General features: G+C 34.0%; 2 protein-coding genes across 2 annotated transcripts; both read right to left on the bottom strand.

The window, feature by feature from the left end:
* LOC110686177 (U1 small nuclear ribonucleoprotein 70 kDa-like) lies at positions 1-8,316 on the bottom strand. The gene is made up of 10 exons (XM_021862771.1): positions 8,028-8,316; positions 7,531-7,645; positions 7,376-7,455; positions 5,703-5,778; positions 5,548-5,612; positions 4,327-4,389; positions 2,264-2,345; positions 2,002-2,164; positions 1,341-1,397; positions 1-894 (listed from the first exon to the last, which is right to left on the bottom strand). The coding sequence occupies exons 1-10, from the start codon at positions 8,121-8,123 to the stop codon at positions 333-335; spliced, it is 1,359 nt and encodes a 452-aa protein (XP_021718463.1). The 5' UTR covers positions 8,124-8,316; the 3' UTR covers positions 1-332.
* Positions 8,317-10,295: 1,979 nt separating this feature from the next.
* Positions 10,296-14,462, bottom strand: LOC110686176 (proline-rich receptor-like protein kinase PERK4). The gene is made up of 8 exons (XM_021862770.1): positions 13,685-14,462; positions 12,976-13,467; positions 12,752-12,832; positions 12,475-12,545; positions 12,122-12,198; positions 11,786-11,933; positions 11,345-11,506; positions 10,296-11,144 (listed from the first exon to the last, which is right to left on the bottom strand). The coding sequence occupies exons 1-8, from the start codon at positions 14,337-14,339 to the stop codon at positions 10,872-10,874; spliced, it is 1,959 nt and encodes a 652-aa protein (XP_021718462.1). The 5' UTR covers positions 14,340-14,462; the 3' UTR covers positions 10,296-10,871.
* Between the last annotated feature and the right edge of the window lie 2,210 nt (positions 14,463-16,672).

Consider the following 16,672-nt stretch of genomic DNA (forward strand, 5'->3'; position numbering starts at 1 on the left):
TAAAATTAACCAAAAGCCATTCATAGAGAGGGTCTTGCCAGGGGCAGAATGAATTACAAGTCACAACATACACTCTTAACAGACTCCGCCAAACCAAACAAACGAGCAAAACATATAACGAACAAAAGTTATGGAATTTAACAGATTCTTACCTAATTTGTAACAATACAATACCTCCTACAAAGCAAAATGCCCTAATCCTCAAACACTGCAGACAACCACGAAGAGAGCTTAAGTAAACTTTCAGCAATTGAAAAAAAAAGGTCTGCAAAGGAAAAGTTCGCTCAATTCCTTATCTTTTTTTTCCAAATTTCAAAAGGTCTTCAGCTTCTTCAGACATCCCGATCATAACTATAATCATCTTCTTCCATATGACCACTCTCATTAGCATAATGATTGTATCGATCATGATCACCCAGATCATCTTTATTATCATATTGTCCCCGACTTTGATCAGCATCATACCACCCCCGATCCTCCTCGGCTCCAGCATGATCATAACTTCGTTCTTTTTCACCATGCCTACCACGGTCATGTTTAGCATCCATGTGATCATACTCATAATCCCTATCACGAGAATGGCCGCGATCCTGGTCTGCCTCCCCGATTTCATAATCTCGGTCCCTATCACGATGCCTATCACGGGAACGTCCATGATCCCGATCTCTATCATAGTCACGACCACGGTCTTTACCTCTATCACGATCACGAGTACGTTCACGATCGCGATCACGGCCACGATCTCTGTCCCTGTCCTTGTCTCTGGTTCTATCACGATCTCTATGGTGTCTATCCTCTCTATGATCACGGTCTCTAGACTTGTCATGAGATCGTTCACGAGATTTTTCCCGCTCTCTTTCTCTCTCCCTGCCGCCCCTTTCTCGAGATTTTTCTCTGGAAAAATTAACGTAAATTTTGATCAACAAAGCAATATAATAGATTTAATGCACAGATATTAAATTGATATATAATTGCATATCCTGTATCTAAAACCAGGAAACTCAACGGAAACGGGAAGCGTTTCTTCAGAATACAAGCAAACATTATATGTCAAGGGTCTTTAGTCATAAATTATCAAACTTTCAAAATCCCTTTATATAATAACTAAAAATATATAGTTGATAAATAGAAAAGGTCAGTTGAAAACTTGAAACAGAAATACCTTCGTCAAGTCAAAACACACAATATTAGATTCCTAAGCAAAAAGACAGATGTATTGGATTAGTTTTAGCGTTTCCACGGCAACTTAATATTAGCAAATTCCCCAAGCTCATGATCCACATTCCAGATCCCAAAGCATTATCAATCTATTTTCAGAAATAAAAATAAAGCAACTATACCTATCCTCTCGTATCCTCGGCTCCTCTGATCGAGATGGCACTCCTGCTTGTGGCTCCCTAAGAAGAAAAGAACAAAATTAAGTTTTCAACTACAGAATGAAAATTAATACAGCAAAAATAAAAAAGAGCTCAGGCAGCAAGCAGAAATTTGAAAGTACAGGCTCCATCCTATATTAGTTTAAGAGAAAGGGGAGGGGGGTTGGGGATTGTGAATCTTTCTTTACACAACTACAGCAAAACACTATCATCTCCAAGCGTAGGCCAACTAATAATCAACTTTTCTACTGCACAAGAAAGAAATGCCACATTTGAAACGTAACAATGTAAACTACGCCACAAACTGTAACTAAAAAATAAAAAAGATACATGCCTCAAAACTTTTTAAGTACAGATTGTGCATCAAACTTCTCAAATAAAGCATGATAATCCTTCGTAAAGAGTCCTCTAATTCTAGCATCCTTGACCCTCTCTTAAGCAGTTAAGCATACAGTTCAACTCCATACGTAAAGATGAATGTTGAAAAAGCACTTGCAAGGTGAAACAGATTCTGATCGACCCCAATATGTTCTCCCACCCCTAAATTGCACATGAAATACTACAAGATTAAGCCAGTACACACAGATAATTGTGCTCTCATAGTATCTCAAAATGGTCATTTTACCTTGTAGCACTCTTTTGATTGACATCTTCACCTCCAACTCTAGTCGTTCCTAGTCCACCACCCAGTCTGCGAGGTCGCCAGTTGGGAACAGTTCTTCCACGCTCCACATCCACCAGAACCCTCCTTCCATCAATTTTCCTTCCATCAGCTTGTTTATATGCAGCTGTACGGTTTCATAAAAGACATGTCATATAAGCAAGTTTAAAGGTAAAGATAAACAATTAAAAAACAAATAAAATAACCAGCAGTATGGCAAGCATACCTTTCATGTCCCTTGTATGAGAAAATTCTATAAAAGCATAGCCTCTTGGTTTGTTCGTCTCCTTATCATAGATCATTTTGACCTGAAAAAAGGGAGAAACAAACTATAGGGACAAGAAAATAACATACAAAAGATATATGCTAGAAGAAATTGAAGAACATTTGTTTTTCATCTGAAGAAGCATAGCTTAAAATCTACAAGTAAAGTCCTTAATGGCACGGCAGACAGGCGCTATGCCGCGCACCTTTAATCGATAATGCTCCACAAGTGAGATGAACTGCCACCGCTAGAGTTGTAGTGACACTGATGTAAGTGGCCAATCTACCAGCCCTTGAACCAACTAATCCCCTTACCAGGGAAATTTAAAGAAGAAACTAATCCCCTTACCAGGGAAATTTAAAGAAGAAACTAATACCCCTTACCAGGGAAACTTTCAATATAGAAGGAAGTGTTTAGAATTAGAAATACCAGGATCCTTTCTTGGCAGCTGATAGGTTTTCAGTGGCCTTTGGACGAGCAAAAGAGCTTAGTAAAGCATCGCATGTAGAGAAATTAAATTGAAAGGAGAGAGAAACTAAAACTCCTGAAATGTTACCAAGTGCAGCTAAAATGTGGAAGGTGTCTCCTTTTGTATCTTGAACAAAGAAAGTCACAAAGGCATAACACATCAGCTCTTTTCAACTTACTATTTCAGCTTCGACAAGGAGGATGAAGTACCAGCTTTAAATTCAAAAGCGAACATAAAAAGGGAATAGTGGATTACCATAGGGTTGATATTTCATACCATTTCTCCATGAAATTTACTTAAAGAACATGGACCTTCATACTCAGGTGTGTATCATACCTAGGCGCTAGAACTGAAAGCAAATAACCAACTTCGAGAAACCACCCAAATCTAAGGCAAAGGAACACTGTTTTTCAAAGCATATGCAAGACAGACCTACTGTTATAAAAGGTAGACAGCCAAAATGGTACCTGTGCTATAGGTTCCAAAATGAAAGCGCCTTTTAGCACCGCACAGCTTATGATATCAGCTTTTCCATCAAGAATTAACAACCATTCATAGTAAAACCATGTCTAGATCAAATTAAACTATCTAGCAAATAATAATAATAATCAAATTTGAATCTAATTGCACCAAGAAGACAAAGCAAAGGCTAAGACTGAACCCCCAACACCCGTCTTAGTTAAGCAGAAGGCAAATGAATTTAGCACAAATTTATGCTACAAAGGAAAAATGTCTATTCAATACCTGTAACACATGAAAAGAGGAATGCATTGTACTAAATTATTATTCACTTCATGCAGGATGCTACATTATTGAAACAGGATTGTTCAGCAGTAAGTATGAATGCTTGAATATAACATTTGCTGAAAAGTAATCTCAAATAACCCTGCCTCACCGGTTTTATTACCTCAAAACTAGAATGAATCCTGAACCAAATCTTTGCTGAGACTACAATCATGGAAAAGATTTCAATCTTTTTCTTTCTAATATTAGTTAAAAAAAAAAAAGGACAAAGATAATTACCAAGAAACAAGAAGTCTTCCAGCAAAATCTGAATACCATACCTAATCCTCTCTCTTACATGTGCATGGACCTTCAATATTCTATCATGACGCATACACAACCCTCACTCTTATATTTTAAATAAAAACTCAACAAAATTGAGCATACAATGCAGACACGTTGGGAACATTTCAAGGTCACCGGCTGTTATTTAATCAAAAACCCTAAAGAAAATTCAACACTCATCACAGAGGCTGGAGGGAGCTACTATTCCATTTTATTTTATTTTTTTGTTGCAAAAACAATTAAAAAATTAAAAAGAAAAAAAGAATAGCAGAAATGGAAAACTTTATTTTCAAAAACACCATCAGGGGATGTAAAGACTAAAAAACAAATTGATAAATTTCACAAAATGCTTGAAAAAGTTTTGCAACTGTCACAAGGACAGAAAGAAGAATAGGCTGAGGAGAAGCCGTCATAAACACAAGTCACCTCTTACCGAAGATAAAACGCAAGAACCTGATCCCTCAAGGGGATAATTATAAATACCTACCCGCTTTATGGGCCCATAGGTTTCAAACTCCCTTTTCAGCCTGCTCTCTGAGGTCTCATAACTCTGCAAACAAGCAAATCAACTACTTAGCGCTGTCTCACAGTAGATAAAAAAACACTATTAATAGCAATAATCTATGAAGTACCAGCTCGATTCAACAGGTTACAACTGCTTAATCTAGCTACATTGTTCTTTGTGTCATAATTATAGTACGAGAATTAAAAAGCCTTAAATTTCTGAAATCTTCAAATCACAGCTTTTGAATAGACTAAGACTATAAAGGCTAACATTGCACTCCATGGAAAGAAAAAACAACATTTGCCACAAGCAAGGAATGAAGAAGTGAATAACACAAGTAGCTGGAACATTCAAGTACGAATACAGAATCTCAACATCTTGAAACATGCCACTTCCGTCACCAAAACATTCTTTGAAAAACAAAACAAAGTTAACAAGAGGTGCATACAAGCAAATCAAACGAAAATATCTTATCATAGACTTAATTCATCATCCAAAAAAGAATATCCACTTTGTAGTTGTGTTGTTGTGAATCATATTAAATCAGCAATCCTCTACAGAAGACAGAAAAGGTAGATCAAGAGTAGAAAATAATATTGACAGGAGAAAAGATTGATTAAATTATAACCAGCCTCCAAAACTGAAGGCTACTTAATCTAAAACAGCAACTGTTAAATCTTTCAAGTTTTATTATAAAAGGGACAGGCTGAATTGACCATAATCAAAATCTAAGACTCACATAAATATTGGAAACACTATGTTTCAGATTTCCTGAAATGAAACAAGTCAGCTAGATAGGAAACGTCTCATCTTCCAAAAAATTCTAACTGATCTGCATAGATCAAGGGCCTAGTTTGGGCCCAAGCACTATTTTGCAGGTGAAGTAGAGCAAGGGGATGACGATAAATAGTTTTTCAGCTCATTCCGAAGTACACGAACCACTAAAAAAATCATTCTTTAAAATAACTGATATATTATTTTTAAATTTTTTATTTAAACAAAAACATAAATAGCACTGAAATTAGTTAAATATATGTAAACAAATTTGTATCACAGTTTCTGCATTATTAATCTCATTTTATATGCAATGAAGTTTCCTTGTTCTTGTTTTCCATCACCATATTTTCTTGTCAGTCAATATAAAAGTTCATAGACGAACATAAAGATAATAAACAGCAAACTGAATTGAAAAGTATGGCTTACCAGCCTAGCAACAAATAGCGTCTTGTATGGATCTTCGGTGGCATTTGGGTCACTTTGTGGATCATCTGCAATGTACAATAATGAAAATTTTCATTAAAAAAATAAATAAGGAACGAAAGATAAACAAGAAAGTGCAAAATTTACAAGGGGATTACATTTCTCTAGCTCTTCTGCAGCCTTTGCAGCACCTTTCTCCAATCTTAATTGGTGAACTCTGGCTCTCCTTTGGCTCTGCACATGGAGACACAGCATAGAAATATAGAGTACTCAGACACCAACACAGCAAGCAACTTTAAATAAAAATTGTTTCACCCGAGTTCAAATGGAGAAGGTTGGACAAGCACAAAACACACAAAAAGTTCAAAGTGCAAGAATAACAAGACCAGTTTTAATGTAGCATTCAAATCCATCAAATTTTTTATAATTTGCTCAGCCACTAACACAGATATATTTTATCGGAAGCAACCAGCCATGGTTAGAATTAACAGACAGTTTTCTAGAATTGAACAGTAAAAGCACAAATTCTAACTGACAATATCAATCAAAAGAGCAGAATACAAAGGACTAGGGTCAAATACCTTAAAGGTCAAACACATAACAAATGGACTTCAATCTATGCTAAATGGACACAGGTAAGAGTATTTAATAGAGGCATAAATGCAAGTGTCCTACAAGATATTCCTAATTATGTCCAATTGTACCTATTGACGTGGGGAATATCGTTGTCGCTTCTCATACCATAGTAAATTAAAAAAATATTAAATAAAAAAGTAAGTAAAAGTAAAAACCAGCTTCCAACTATTTGGTTTCCAACTTTCCATCTCTCTCTCTGTGTCCCATAGCCTGGGAGAAGAACTACGACGGCATGACAGTTTTCAACTATTTGGGAACAGCAGTTAAAATGCCATGTCTGATTAACGTAGACTTCAACTCCTAATCTCATATTCTCATCTACGTGCTCAACTTTCAATCTTAAGTGGACTCTCTGGCTTTAAAAGTCGGAAAACTAATAAGATGAATTACTTCTAAATTTCTAAAAGCATTGCAGATTACATGAATGGATAGCCCATGCTGAAAAAAAAAGGCATCGTTTAAACCACAAGAGGATAAGATAAGAGTATATAAGCAACAATCAAAATTACATAAATCAATAAGAGCTTCTCCAATCATCTTATAGAATACCATGTTTTTTAAAATTTAAACAATATAAAAAAAATGTAATGGAGTATATAATCAAGTGCCAAAGACAGTCATAATGAAAAATAAACAATAAAATCACACTGGCCCCACACAAGTAAACATTATACTTCATCGGTTCTTTTTTACTTGACCTGCTTTGACTTTTACACTATTCACCAATCCACTTTTGACCGTCTTTTGTGGATTATATGTAAGGAAAAACTTGTTCATGTGGAATCTTACTAGAATCGTCTAATTAAGTACTATCACAATATATAACTTTTATAATTTTTACTTATAGAGAATCAAAGTTATTGATGATTAAAGTTGTGCATTGACAAGTGTGATAAAATAAACAGGTCAAGTAGAGGAAGTATTTACCTATTAAGACAGAAGTAGCTTTTCCAAAACCAAAATAAAGAATATGAATCAATTTTAACAGTTATAACTAGGTGTGAAATTTTTGTATCAAATCTTATCACACCCCCTCCTCTTCCAAGAAAAGGGTGCAGCTTACTCAAGCCTGGAGAAACTTAAAGGGTGCACTCCACCAGCATACTAATACCAATGTCTTAATGATAAGTGATTCACCAGCACAATAAATAAAAAACAGTCAATCAAAGTAATTGCACAATCAAGAACAACATACCGGAGTTTCCCCTTCTTTGACGGGGGGCGCATACTCAGGATCCCCAGGCTCAGCAAAAAGATTCACATATTGCCCCATCCCTTCAAGAAACAATTTACAATTTAGATCTTGCAAACAAATTGAATCAACAAAAGATTCATGCAAACATTAGTTACCCATATAAGGAGGGCATTTCCTCTTCTCCGGTGGCGGCTTATACTCCAATGGAGGCCGAGGCTCGAATAACTTCAGCAAGTTTGGAGTCAGACCAGTCGGATGAGACTGTCCAATCTGCAAAATAAAAATCACACAATTCAATTGTTGTTATTTTATTCACAATCGCAAATAACCGAGGCACCTCAATCGCTGCATAATCATGCCCTAATCCACCATAACCACCACCCCCCTCCCCCAAACACTATCTTAGACAAAACAATTACCAGCTAGAAATCAATTATTTTCAGCTCCTTAAGTTACATCTACAAATTTATCTTACACAAAAGTTCAAATTCATAAACATAATATTGATTAACTTGTCTCAAAAACAAAAAATTGACACTATCGGAGAATTCAAACGAACCCTAAATAACTAAACATCAGCAAAACAGCAAGATCAAATAAGACGTAAACAAAAAAAAATCCAGTATAATAAATCAAAACCCTAAAATTGTACCATTTTAAGCTGAAGAACATTAGCACGATTCTGCGCTTTGGTGCGACCCTGAACGGCGGCATTCTGATTGCGCAAGAAGGCATCATTGTCTCCCATGTCGCTAGAAATCTACGAAATCTAGGGTTAGGGTTTTGATTTAATTAGGGATTAATTTCTTCGGAAAATCGGATTGGTAGGAGAGAGAAAAGAATGCATCAGATTTGGAAGAATGAATGAATTTGGTAGTCGGAAAATCGAGAGAAAGAACGAGAGTGAGGAGGACAGCTAAAATAAAAAAGAGAAAAGAAAAGAACAGGGTTTAGGCTCGCAAATTTATACAGAATTGAAATGTAATTATTGGAGTCGGATTACTTGAATTTGTTTTTTATGAGTCGGTTTTGGTTTATTGGCCCAAACATGACTTCAAAGTTCAATGTTCAATGTTCAAATTGGTTATTCACTCGAAAGACAACTAGGCTTTTGGTCCATACAATGTACGAGTTTATTATTGGTGTTTTTTTTCTTTTGGTTTGTGTGATTTTGAATACCGAGTGTAGTGTGTATTTGGAGAGGATAAACGAGGAATACACTTTGTTGCATCATGTAGTGTATTCAATTATTAAATAATAACAACATAGACACATGGTTGATTATTGATTATTGGTCGTTAGTTACTTTGTGAGTGGTCTTAATTTTGCATCTCATACAATCGATGTGTTCATTAGACTATGATCTTGTAACAATAGTTTGTTTTTGTTTCTTTCTTTCTTATGCAAAGCAGTAACATTTTGATGTTGATATTATGGGATAGAACACCAATCGATAATTAGGAAGATAGATTAGAATAATATTATTGAGTTTGTGTTTAAGGTATATATTTTTACATAGAATATGTACTGTGGAGAATGAAATGACATTATTCGAAATTTATAATTGAAAAAAAAAATAAAAAAAAATAAAGGGATTAAAATTAGAGAGAAAAGGAAAGGTTTAATTGAAGAGGGAAGATGAAGATGAAGGGTGTGTGGGAGATGAAGTTGAATTGGTTTGGATTATTATGGGTTTTAAAAAATTAAAAATGTAAGAAGACACATGACACATTGGGGAAAGAGAAGATGGGGAAGTGTAATAGAAGGGGGACATGTGTCTTTTCTGATTTGAGTTTTTAAATACTAAGTATAGATAATTTTGACACATTAAAAGTTGATTGTGGAACACAACTCTTTGCTTAGTCACAAACTCACAATGAAGTGTGGCTACATCAATTAAAAGAATGTTGTGATCAATTTCCTCGCATGAGGTATCAACTATTCACTTATTGTTAGGGTTGGATTATGGACGTTGTCAGCAATATTAGTCATTCTATGTCATGTTCAAAAATTACTACGTAGTTGATTGATAATTGATTTGACTAGCTACTTGGTTCAATTAGATATTTTACCTAATTGGTTGTATTATGTATCTGTACATAAGTGTTAAGTAAATTTACTTGTATTTGGAAACCTGTACTCTTTTTGATTCGGGATATTTAACATACTCCTATGGGTATATAGTTTCTTCACAATATCCCTTTCGAGGACCTCGGCTGATTAAAAAGTTGTAGGTGGCTCACTTGTACACTATTGGAAAATATGTTGAGTGCAGACCATAAAGTCAGTTGTTTAATGTAAAATAGAGTTAGTAAATTCATTTTATATTGGGAGGAAGGGAACACGTGAGGGTGGAAAAAAGTAAGTGGGTCATAATAAGTGAATAAACATTAATAATGGTAGGTCATTTTCACATTAGAAAATATGTTAATATTCTTAAACAGCTAAAAGAGAAAAATGTGACAATAATTATGGAATAATAGAGAAAGTAGTAATTTTGTAACGAACATGTGAAATAACAACTAAGTATATTGAAGGTTTAATAACTATAGGAAAAGGTTGTCATTTGGCTAAAATTTCACAACTTGCTAACATAAAGCTTATTTTAATATTAACTCATTAAATTAACTTTTTATCAAACAATTATATATGTATTTGAATGCTTATATACAACTCTAAAATATATCATAAGATTCATAACCATGCATAAAAAAAAATATTTCATATTAAATAAGAAGATATGAGGATGTGTGGCATGAAAAAATATTTTGCTTAGTAATGAGAAGCACCATACTAGATCGGAGTCTCTCACAGGTCAACCCGACCCGGGTACACAAGCAAGGCTTACCCGACTCGGGAGGGGAGAGGGAATTTATGTACGGAGTAAAGGTATCCCCACACCCCAGTTGCCTCGATCTGATCTAGTACTAGACAACCTCATGATTGTAAGATAACAATCTTACCACTAGATCAAGTACTACTTCTTGATAATTAAGTGTTATATATATGCTACCTCTAATTTTATGTGTTTTAACCATTTATATTCAAGTGGTCAAGTTTAAAACTTAGATAGAGTCTAAATTAATGTACAAGAAAAACATTTGTGTACTGTTTTTTTTTTTTTTAACACACATATGTGTACTGTTAAAGTCTACTCAATGTGTATTTTTAAGATATCATTTTTTAAAAAAATTTAATTGTACATAATAGATATATTGGTCCTAAAAATTCCATGAATTGAAGACCAAGTAAAATATAAGTGTGTAGAACTCAGTATAATAGATAGAATACTTGCATTTTTTACATGATACACTATTTTTTTTTTCTTCGGAAAAAGACTCAAGCAAACAAAAGATTAGATAGAATGCAGGTTTGAAATTATCTAAGAAAAATAATGTACTCTCTACATGAAGGAAAAAAAAAAAAAAACAATTAGCTTGTGTACCATAATCCAATTAACAATAATTTATTAGAATTATCCTAGTTTAAATATTCATTAAGGTATATTCTTGCTATTTATCTCCTTTGAAATGTCACTTGAGCTACTAGACGGGTTCAATCCATATTCGCTTGTGGTTCCTCCATATTCACTGCTTGCAAAATCTTGAGTTGCTAAAGCCATTTGCCTGAACTTCTTGAGGTCTTTACTATATGCACGAGTATCATAGTCCGAGCTCCCCGATGAGCTAAGCATCGTGTTTTGCACTGGCTTTTGCCCTTCACTATTTAGGTCTTCTAATGATACATCTCCTTCTAATGCTCGAACAATCTATAATTTTAATATTTATGGACGTTATATAACGTTCATGTTAGTTATCACGCCTTTATGAAATACCCGGATCAATAGAAATGTCATTAAATTAAACTTATAAAATTTTCAATTCAAGGTATTGGGATCAAAGTCTACTCGAGAATTGAAATGAATCATTTGTTAAGAAGGGAAAAAATATGTTAGTTGAACGAACGAACCTGGCTCATTTTGGGGCGTCTCTTAGCAGAATGGCGAATGGACGCAGCAGCACAAGCCACCATTCGTTTCATTAAATTAGGGTCATAGTTTTCTTCCAAACGTGGATCAACAAACTCATGGTAATTGTCAGTTTCCAATGCTTTAGTTAGAAGTGGTCTGGACTGTGAACCATAAATAAAACCATACATTTATAATGCAATACAATGGTCAAAAGATATATGTCAGTATTAAATTTAGCACTTGCTTTCACTCTTTTAGTCAGTTTTCTATTTCAACAATAGAATTAATTAGCCACCTCAAATCTCATATTTCACAAAAGAAAGCCGCCTTAACTTTTTTTTTTTTTTTTTTAATTTGAGTCAACTAAACACTAAACTCATTGTTGTAAACCAAATCAAGTGTTTTTTTTTTAAAGGAAAAAGAAGAGTTGCATGTAATACCCAATCAACCAAGCTATCTTCCATGTACTTCATGTGAGGGTCAACTGGTCGACGTCCAGTAATAATTTCTAGCAACATTACACCATATGAGAAAACGTCCGACTTTTCAGTGAGCTTGCCACTTGAAGCATACTCAGGAGCCAAATACCTGCATTATATTATGAGTGATTTATATATATATGATTCATATCATATTATCATTAAAATCACTTTATCGTAGCTTTAGTAAAATCTAAAGTCATCAAAATGTAAAACTTATTAGAATTAATATTTTAACACTTTGGTATCTAAGTCAATTTGTGAAATAATTTTGGATGAAGTGAACGATTAACTCACCCAAAAGTTCCCATCACACGAGTGGAGACATGAGTATTTGTATCAGTGGTAAGCTTAGCTAGTCCAAAATCAGCAACCTGAATTTCACAAAATATATCTATGGTCACTTAGCTTGCAAAAGTGGGTAGAATTTTGTAATTATGTTACTCGTATTTATGGATACTTTTTCTGCTTGAATACTAGTGATGATTTTTGAAAGATAATACTTCGTATTTGTTTTCGAATTAAACAATTTTAGTTGGAGAGAAGTTTCAAGAAATTCATAATTTTGATGAATCATTTAATTTAAGAATAGAGGCGAATAATATACACAGAATGAGGATGAAGGAAAAGAAGTTTATTGATGAACATACCATGGCCTCGTAGTTTTCGTCCAACAAAATATTAGAAGCTTTGATGTCACGATGGATGATTCTTGGGTGACCTGGTACGTATTACATTCAAAACATACCACAAAAAAAAAATGAATGTTAAGCATGTGAATAAAGAATGTACTGGTATTAGAGGAACTTTAGAAGCTTATATATATTGTAAATAAATTAGACACCCATTGTATCAATGTGTAGTAAACAAAACAAAATATAGGAGATTTATTAAGGAAAAAAAAAAAAAAAGTTCGACAAGACATACAATCTTCATGAAGGTAACCAAGCCCTTTAGCTGATCCAAGTGCAATACGAAGCCTAGTTGGAAAATCCAACTCTCCTCTTTCTGAAATCAAAATCAATTCAATGTATAAGCAGCAATTAACAACCGACCTAATCATGACTAATGAAACTCGTATCAATCAAATAGGTCCTAAAGAAATTAAACCCGACAAAAAATACTATACTAGTGTAGAATCAATGACATACTATGGAGGTGGTATTCTAAAGTTTCATTAGGAACAAACTCATAAACCAACATCCGTTGTCCACCAGCAATACAATAACCAACCAAGGACACAAGATGACGATGATGAACACGGCTAATAATTTCAACTTCTGCTTGAAACTCTCTTTCCCCTTGACCACTACCAGACTTTAGGCTTTTCACAGCAATTTCTTTTCCATTTGGTAAAACGCCCTTATGTACATATCCAAAACCACCTTGCCCTAACATCATTGACCTATCGAACCCATTTGTTGCGGCAGCTAGCTCCGCGTAAGTGAAGGTGCTCTGGTTAAAACCCAAGCTTAGACCTGGAGATGGTGCTGTTGATGTTGCATTGTGCCCTGATTGTTGCCCGCTTTCGTCGCTAGTCCCCGTTGGATGTCCCCAACCCTGGCCACTAGATGTTGGGGGAATCTTGACTGCATGGTGATCTTGAGAAGAATTTTGCCAATATTGGTTATTATGATTATTGCCTGAAAGTCAAGCAATGCAATTAATTATCAACATTATTTTTTATTGTGCTATACTTTGTATTTTCAGTATTTTTTATCATAAACATAATGCAGGTATGCATTGAATAGATGTTGCTAACTAATTTAGTTGGTAAAGTCTCAGATACATGATACTCGTGTTTTTGTTGTTCAATGAATGAAAACAATGTGACAAAAATTCACATATAGGGTTATGTACCTTGAGGTTTATTAGGACCACCTTCCCAACCATAAGAGGGCATACTTCCACCCTTTCTCCTTTTCTTCTTTCTTATGCAAAATACACAAACCGCCATTAGGAAAAGTAGAAGGCCACCAACCACCACCACTCCAGTTATGACCCCGTTACCATTGGATTTTGATGAGCCACCAGAAGAGCTTCCACCAGTTATTGATGAAGGGGATGGTGATTGGTTAGAGGAACCACCTCGGGGTCCCGATGGGGTTAGTTCTTGAGGTGGGGATCGAGGTTGTGATGGAACATCCCTAGACGGCCCACCACCACTATTACCACCTCCCTCACTAGGAGGCTGGTTGTTAATACCATTACCACTACCACTACCACCACCACCACCCTCGCTAGGAGGCGGGGGTGATGATGATGATGAGCCTGGTGGTGGTGGCGATGATGATGATGATCCTTCTGATGGTGGTGGTGGGGATGGAGATGAGTTTCCGCTTTCAGGTGGTGTAGGAGAAGAAGGAGGTGGTGAGGAAGGCGGAGGAGAAGATGAAGATTGCGAAGGAGGTGGTGGAGATGGCGGCGATGATGATGATCCTGTCGGTGGTGGTGATAATGATGAACCTGATGGTGGTGATTGATCAGGAGAAGGTGATGATCCGTCTTCCGCCATTTCTTACCTACAAGCTAAGCTTTTCTTTCGATACAAATTTAATTAGTACTTCCACATGAAAAGCTTTTGTTCAAGAAACTTTACCCCTTGGCTCTCCCCCTTTTGCTCGCCTCTAATTCTTTCCAAACCCTATACATTAATAACAACAAAAGTAAAGATAACAAATAAAATTATATGGAGTAAATTATTTCATACATTCGTGAGTATGTCACACAACATATAAAGAATATGTATGCATGCACGTGGTATGAACCCTCTTGAGTGTATCTTATATATAAGCGTTAATATTAGTGGTTGCATACTTGCATGCATTGGATTACAACAAAGGATATTTAAGCATGTATGTATGGTTGGTAATAAAATGCAACATATCATGAAATTATATTCTAGAATTACCCCTTACATGTTAACAAAAACATAGAAATAATTAAAGAGGAGACAGAAAGAAACCTGAAGGAAGAGAGTTAGAAAAGGGAAATCAAAAGAAAGAGAAGCAAAAGTTGGAGTGGAAGGTAGATGGCATGATAGAAAGGAGGACATAATCCATTACTCTCTCTTCCTACAAAAAAGGATCTTATCGTTCTGTCTATTTCCTTTCACTTTGTTTAATTTTTTTTTTTTTTTCCATAATTTCATTTTCTCTTTCTTACCCATAATGATTCCCCTTAATTTTCGTACTTTTAATTTTAGCCATCATATTATTAGCATATATTAGCCACCATTATAGAGAAATAACAGCCTCTAAATCATGATCTTAAGCTCTAAAATAAGAGTATGAAATGAAAGATTTTAAGTAGTAGCACATTTTTTGGGGGATAAAATTTAATTATTGTATATGATATAGGCGTAGAACAAACTTAAAACTAATCATATTTATACTAGAAAGATGTTAATTGGAAAGTTAACAACATAAAAATAAAAAATAAAAAATAACATGATACCATTAGATTCAAACCTTATTATTACGACTTTCTCATTCTAATAATTCTAAAATCGATGAAGTGATCAAGATTTTTTTTTAATAAGACAAGTTTGGGCTCGATCTGGAGATCAATACCTGGGTTTTTGTTAGGATTTTGGGATAGATGTTGGTGCGATATGCCAAAATTTTGCTATTTTAGCTTTAAATTTTGAAAATTTACCCAAACCCTATTATAGTATTATGAAAGTAGTAATTTATAAATACACAAACTCTGATCTCTTATGTAGGCTAATCATTATTATTTATGTGTTGTATTAAAATCTATTAGTTCAATTGGTCAAGTACCTTATACTTGCACAAAAAGAATATGTAGATTCAAAATCTGCCTATGTTATTGGTTAATTGAACAATATTTTATAAGAGCCAATACCTAATCTCTTAAGTTCCTTGTACCATTACCACAATATCGATGGCTTATTTTATAGTATAATAAGGGTTACGTTTAGCCATTTATGGGGTAGCTTTATTTTAGTCATTTTGAGGATATTTTAATATAATTCCCAATACTTTATTCTTCACCAAAATATATATATATATATATATATATATATATATATATATATATATATATATATTCTTTAGTGATTGATTGAGATTAATAAGCTAGATTTTGTTTTCTTTAAAAAAAAAAAAGAAAAAAAAAGACTAGATTTTGTTCATGGTTGATTGAGATTCATAAGACGTTCAATTTATATGGTCATAAATTTATAATGTATTCCTTTATCATACTGTGATGACCATGTAAGACTCCGCTCACTTCACTTTACAAAATAATATTCAGTAAAAATAAATTCCTAGTTTAGTAAAAACAAGTTTACTTCAGTAAGATTAATTTCAATTCAATATAAAACAAGTTTACTTCAGTAAGATTAATTTCAATTCAATATAATTAATTTCAGTTCAGTAAAAATCAGTAACTTTATAGAAGAATTATAATAGAGAATCGATACATTTAATTTCAGTTCGGTAAAAATAATTTAAGTTCAGCAAAAGTACTTTCAATGTAATAAAGTGATTTAAATTGAACAAAAATAAGGTGAATTGAACAAGGCCTTATTGAACGTCTTATTGAAATTCCTTTTTCATTTTTTTTTTTGAAATATCTTTTTCCAATTATTACTTTTTTTGAACAATCCAATTATTACACGTATTACGTTCAGTTTTAAGGAATTTATTTATTTATCTATATATTTTTTTTAAAAAAGTTATAAGGAAACTTTATCCATGCAAACTTGCAAAGATAGATGTTTGGACTCCCTCCATACTACTTTGTATTTCTATTTCACCAAGGATTAGGAATTTATACCTAAATTAGGAATCGTTACTTTTGGTTATAATTAAAATTACATAC

The sequence above is a fragment of the Chenopodium quinoa genome, unplaced genomic scaffold, assembly GCF_001683475.1.
Source record: "Chenopodium quinoa cultivar QQ74 unplaced genomic scaffold, ASM168347v1, whole genome shotgun sequence".
Classification (NCBI taxonomy): domain Eukaryota; kingdom Viridiplantae; phylum Streptophyta; class Magnoliopsida; order Caryophyllales; family Amaranthaceae; genus Chenopodium; species Chenopodium quinoa.

Excerpts from the sequence above, each read along its gene's own strand:
- LOC110686177 (XM_021862771.1), bottom strand. The coding sequence starts at position 8,123 with ATGGGAGACAATGATGCCTTCTTGCGCAATCAGAATGCCGCCGTTCAG. Across the intron at positions 5,779-7,375 it reads TCAAAGAAGGGGAAACTCCG|AGCCAAAGGAGAGCCAGAGT; the intron begins GTATGTTGTTCT and ends CTCCATGTGCAG. Across the intron at positions 895-1,340 it reads CCGAGGATACGAGAGGATAG|AGAAAAATCTCGAGAAAGGG; the intron begins GTATAGTTGCTT and ends TAATTTTTCCAG.
- LOC110686176 (XM_021862770.1), bottom strand. The coding sequence starts at position 14,339 with ATGGCGGAAGACGGATCATCACCTTCTCCTGATCAATCACCACCATCA. Across the intron at positions 12,199-12,474 it reads ACGAAAACTACGAGGCCATG|GTTGCTGATTTTGGACTAGC; the intron begins GTATGTTCATCA and ends TGTGAAATTCAG. Across the intron at positions 11,507-11,785 it reads AAGATAGCTTGGTTGATTGG|TCCAGACCACTTCTAACTAA; the intron begins GTATTACATGCA and ends TATGGTTCACAG.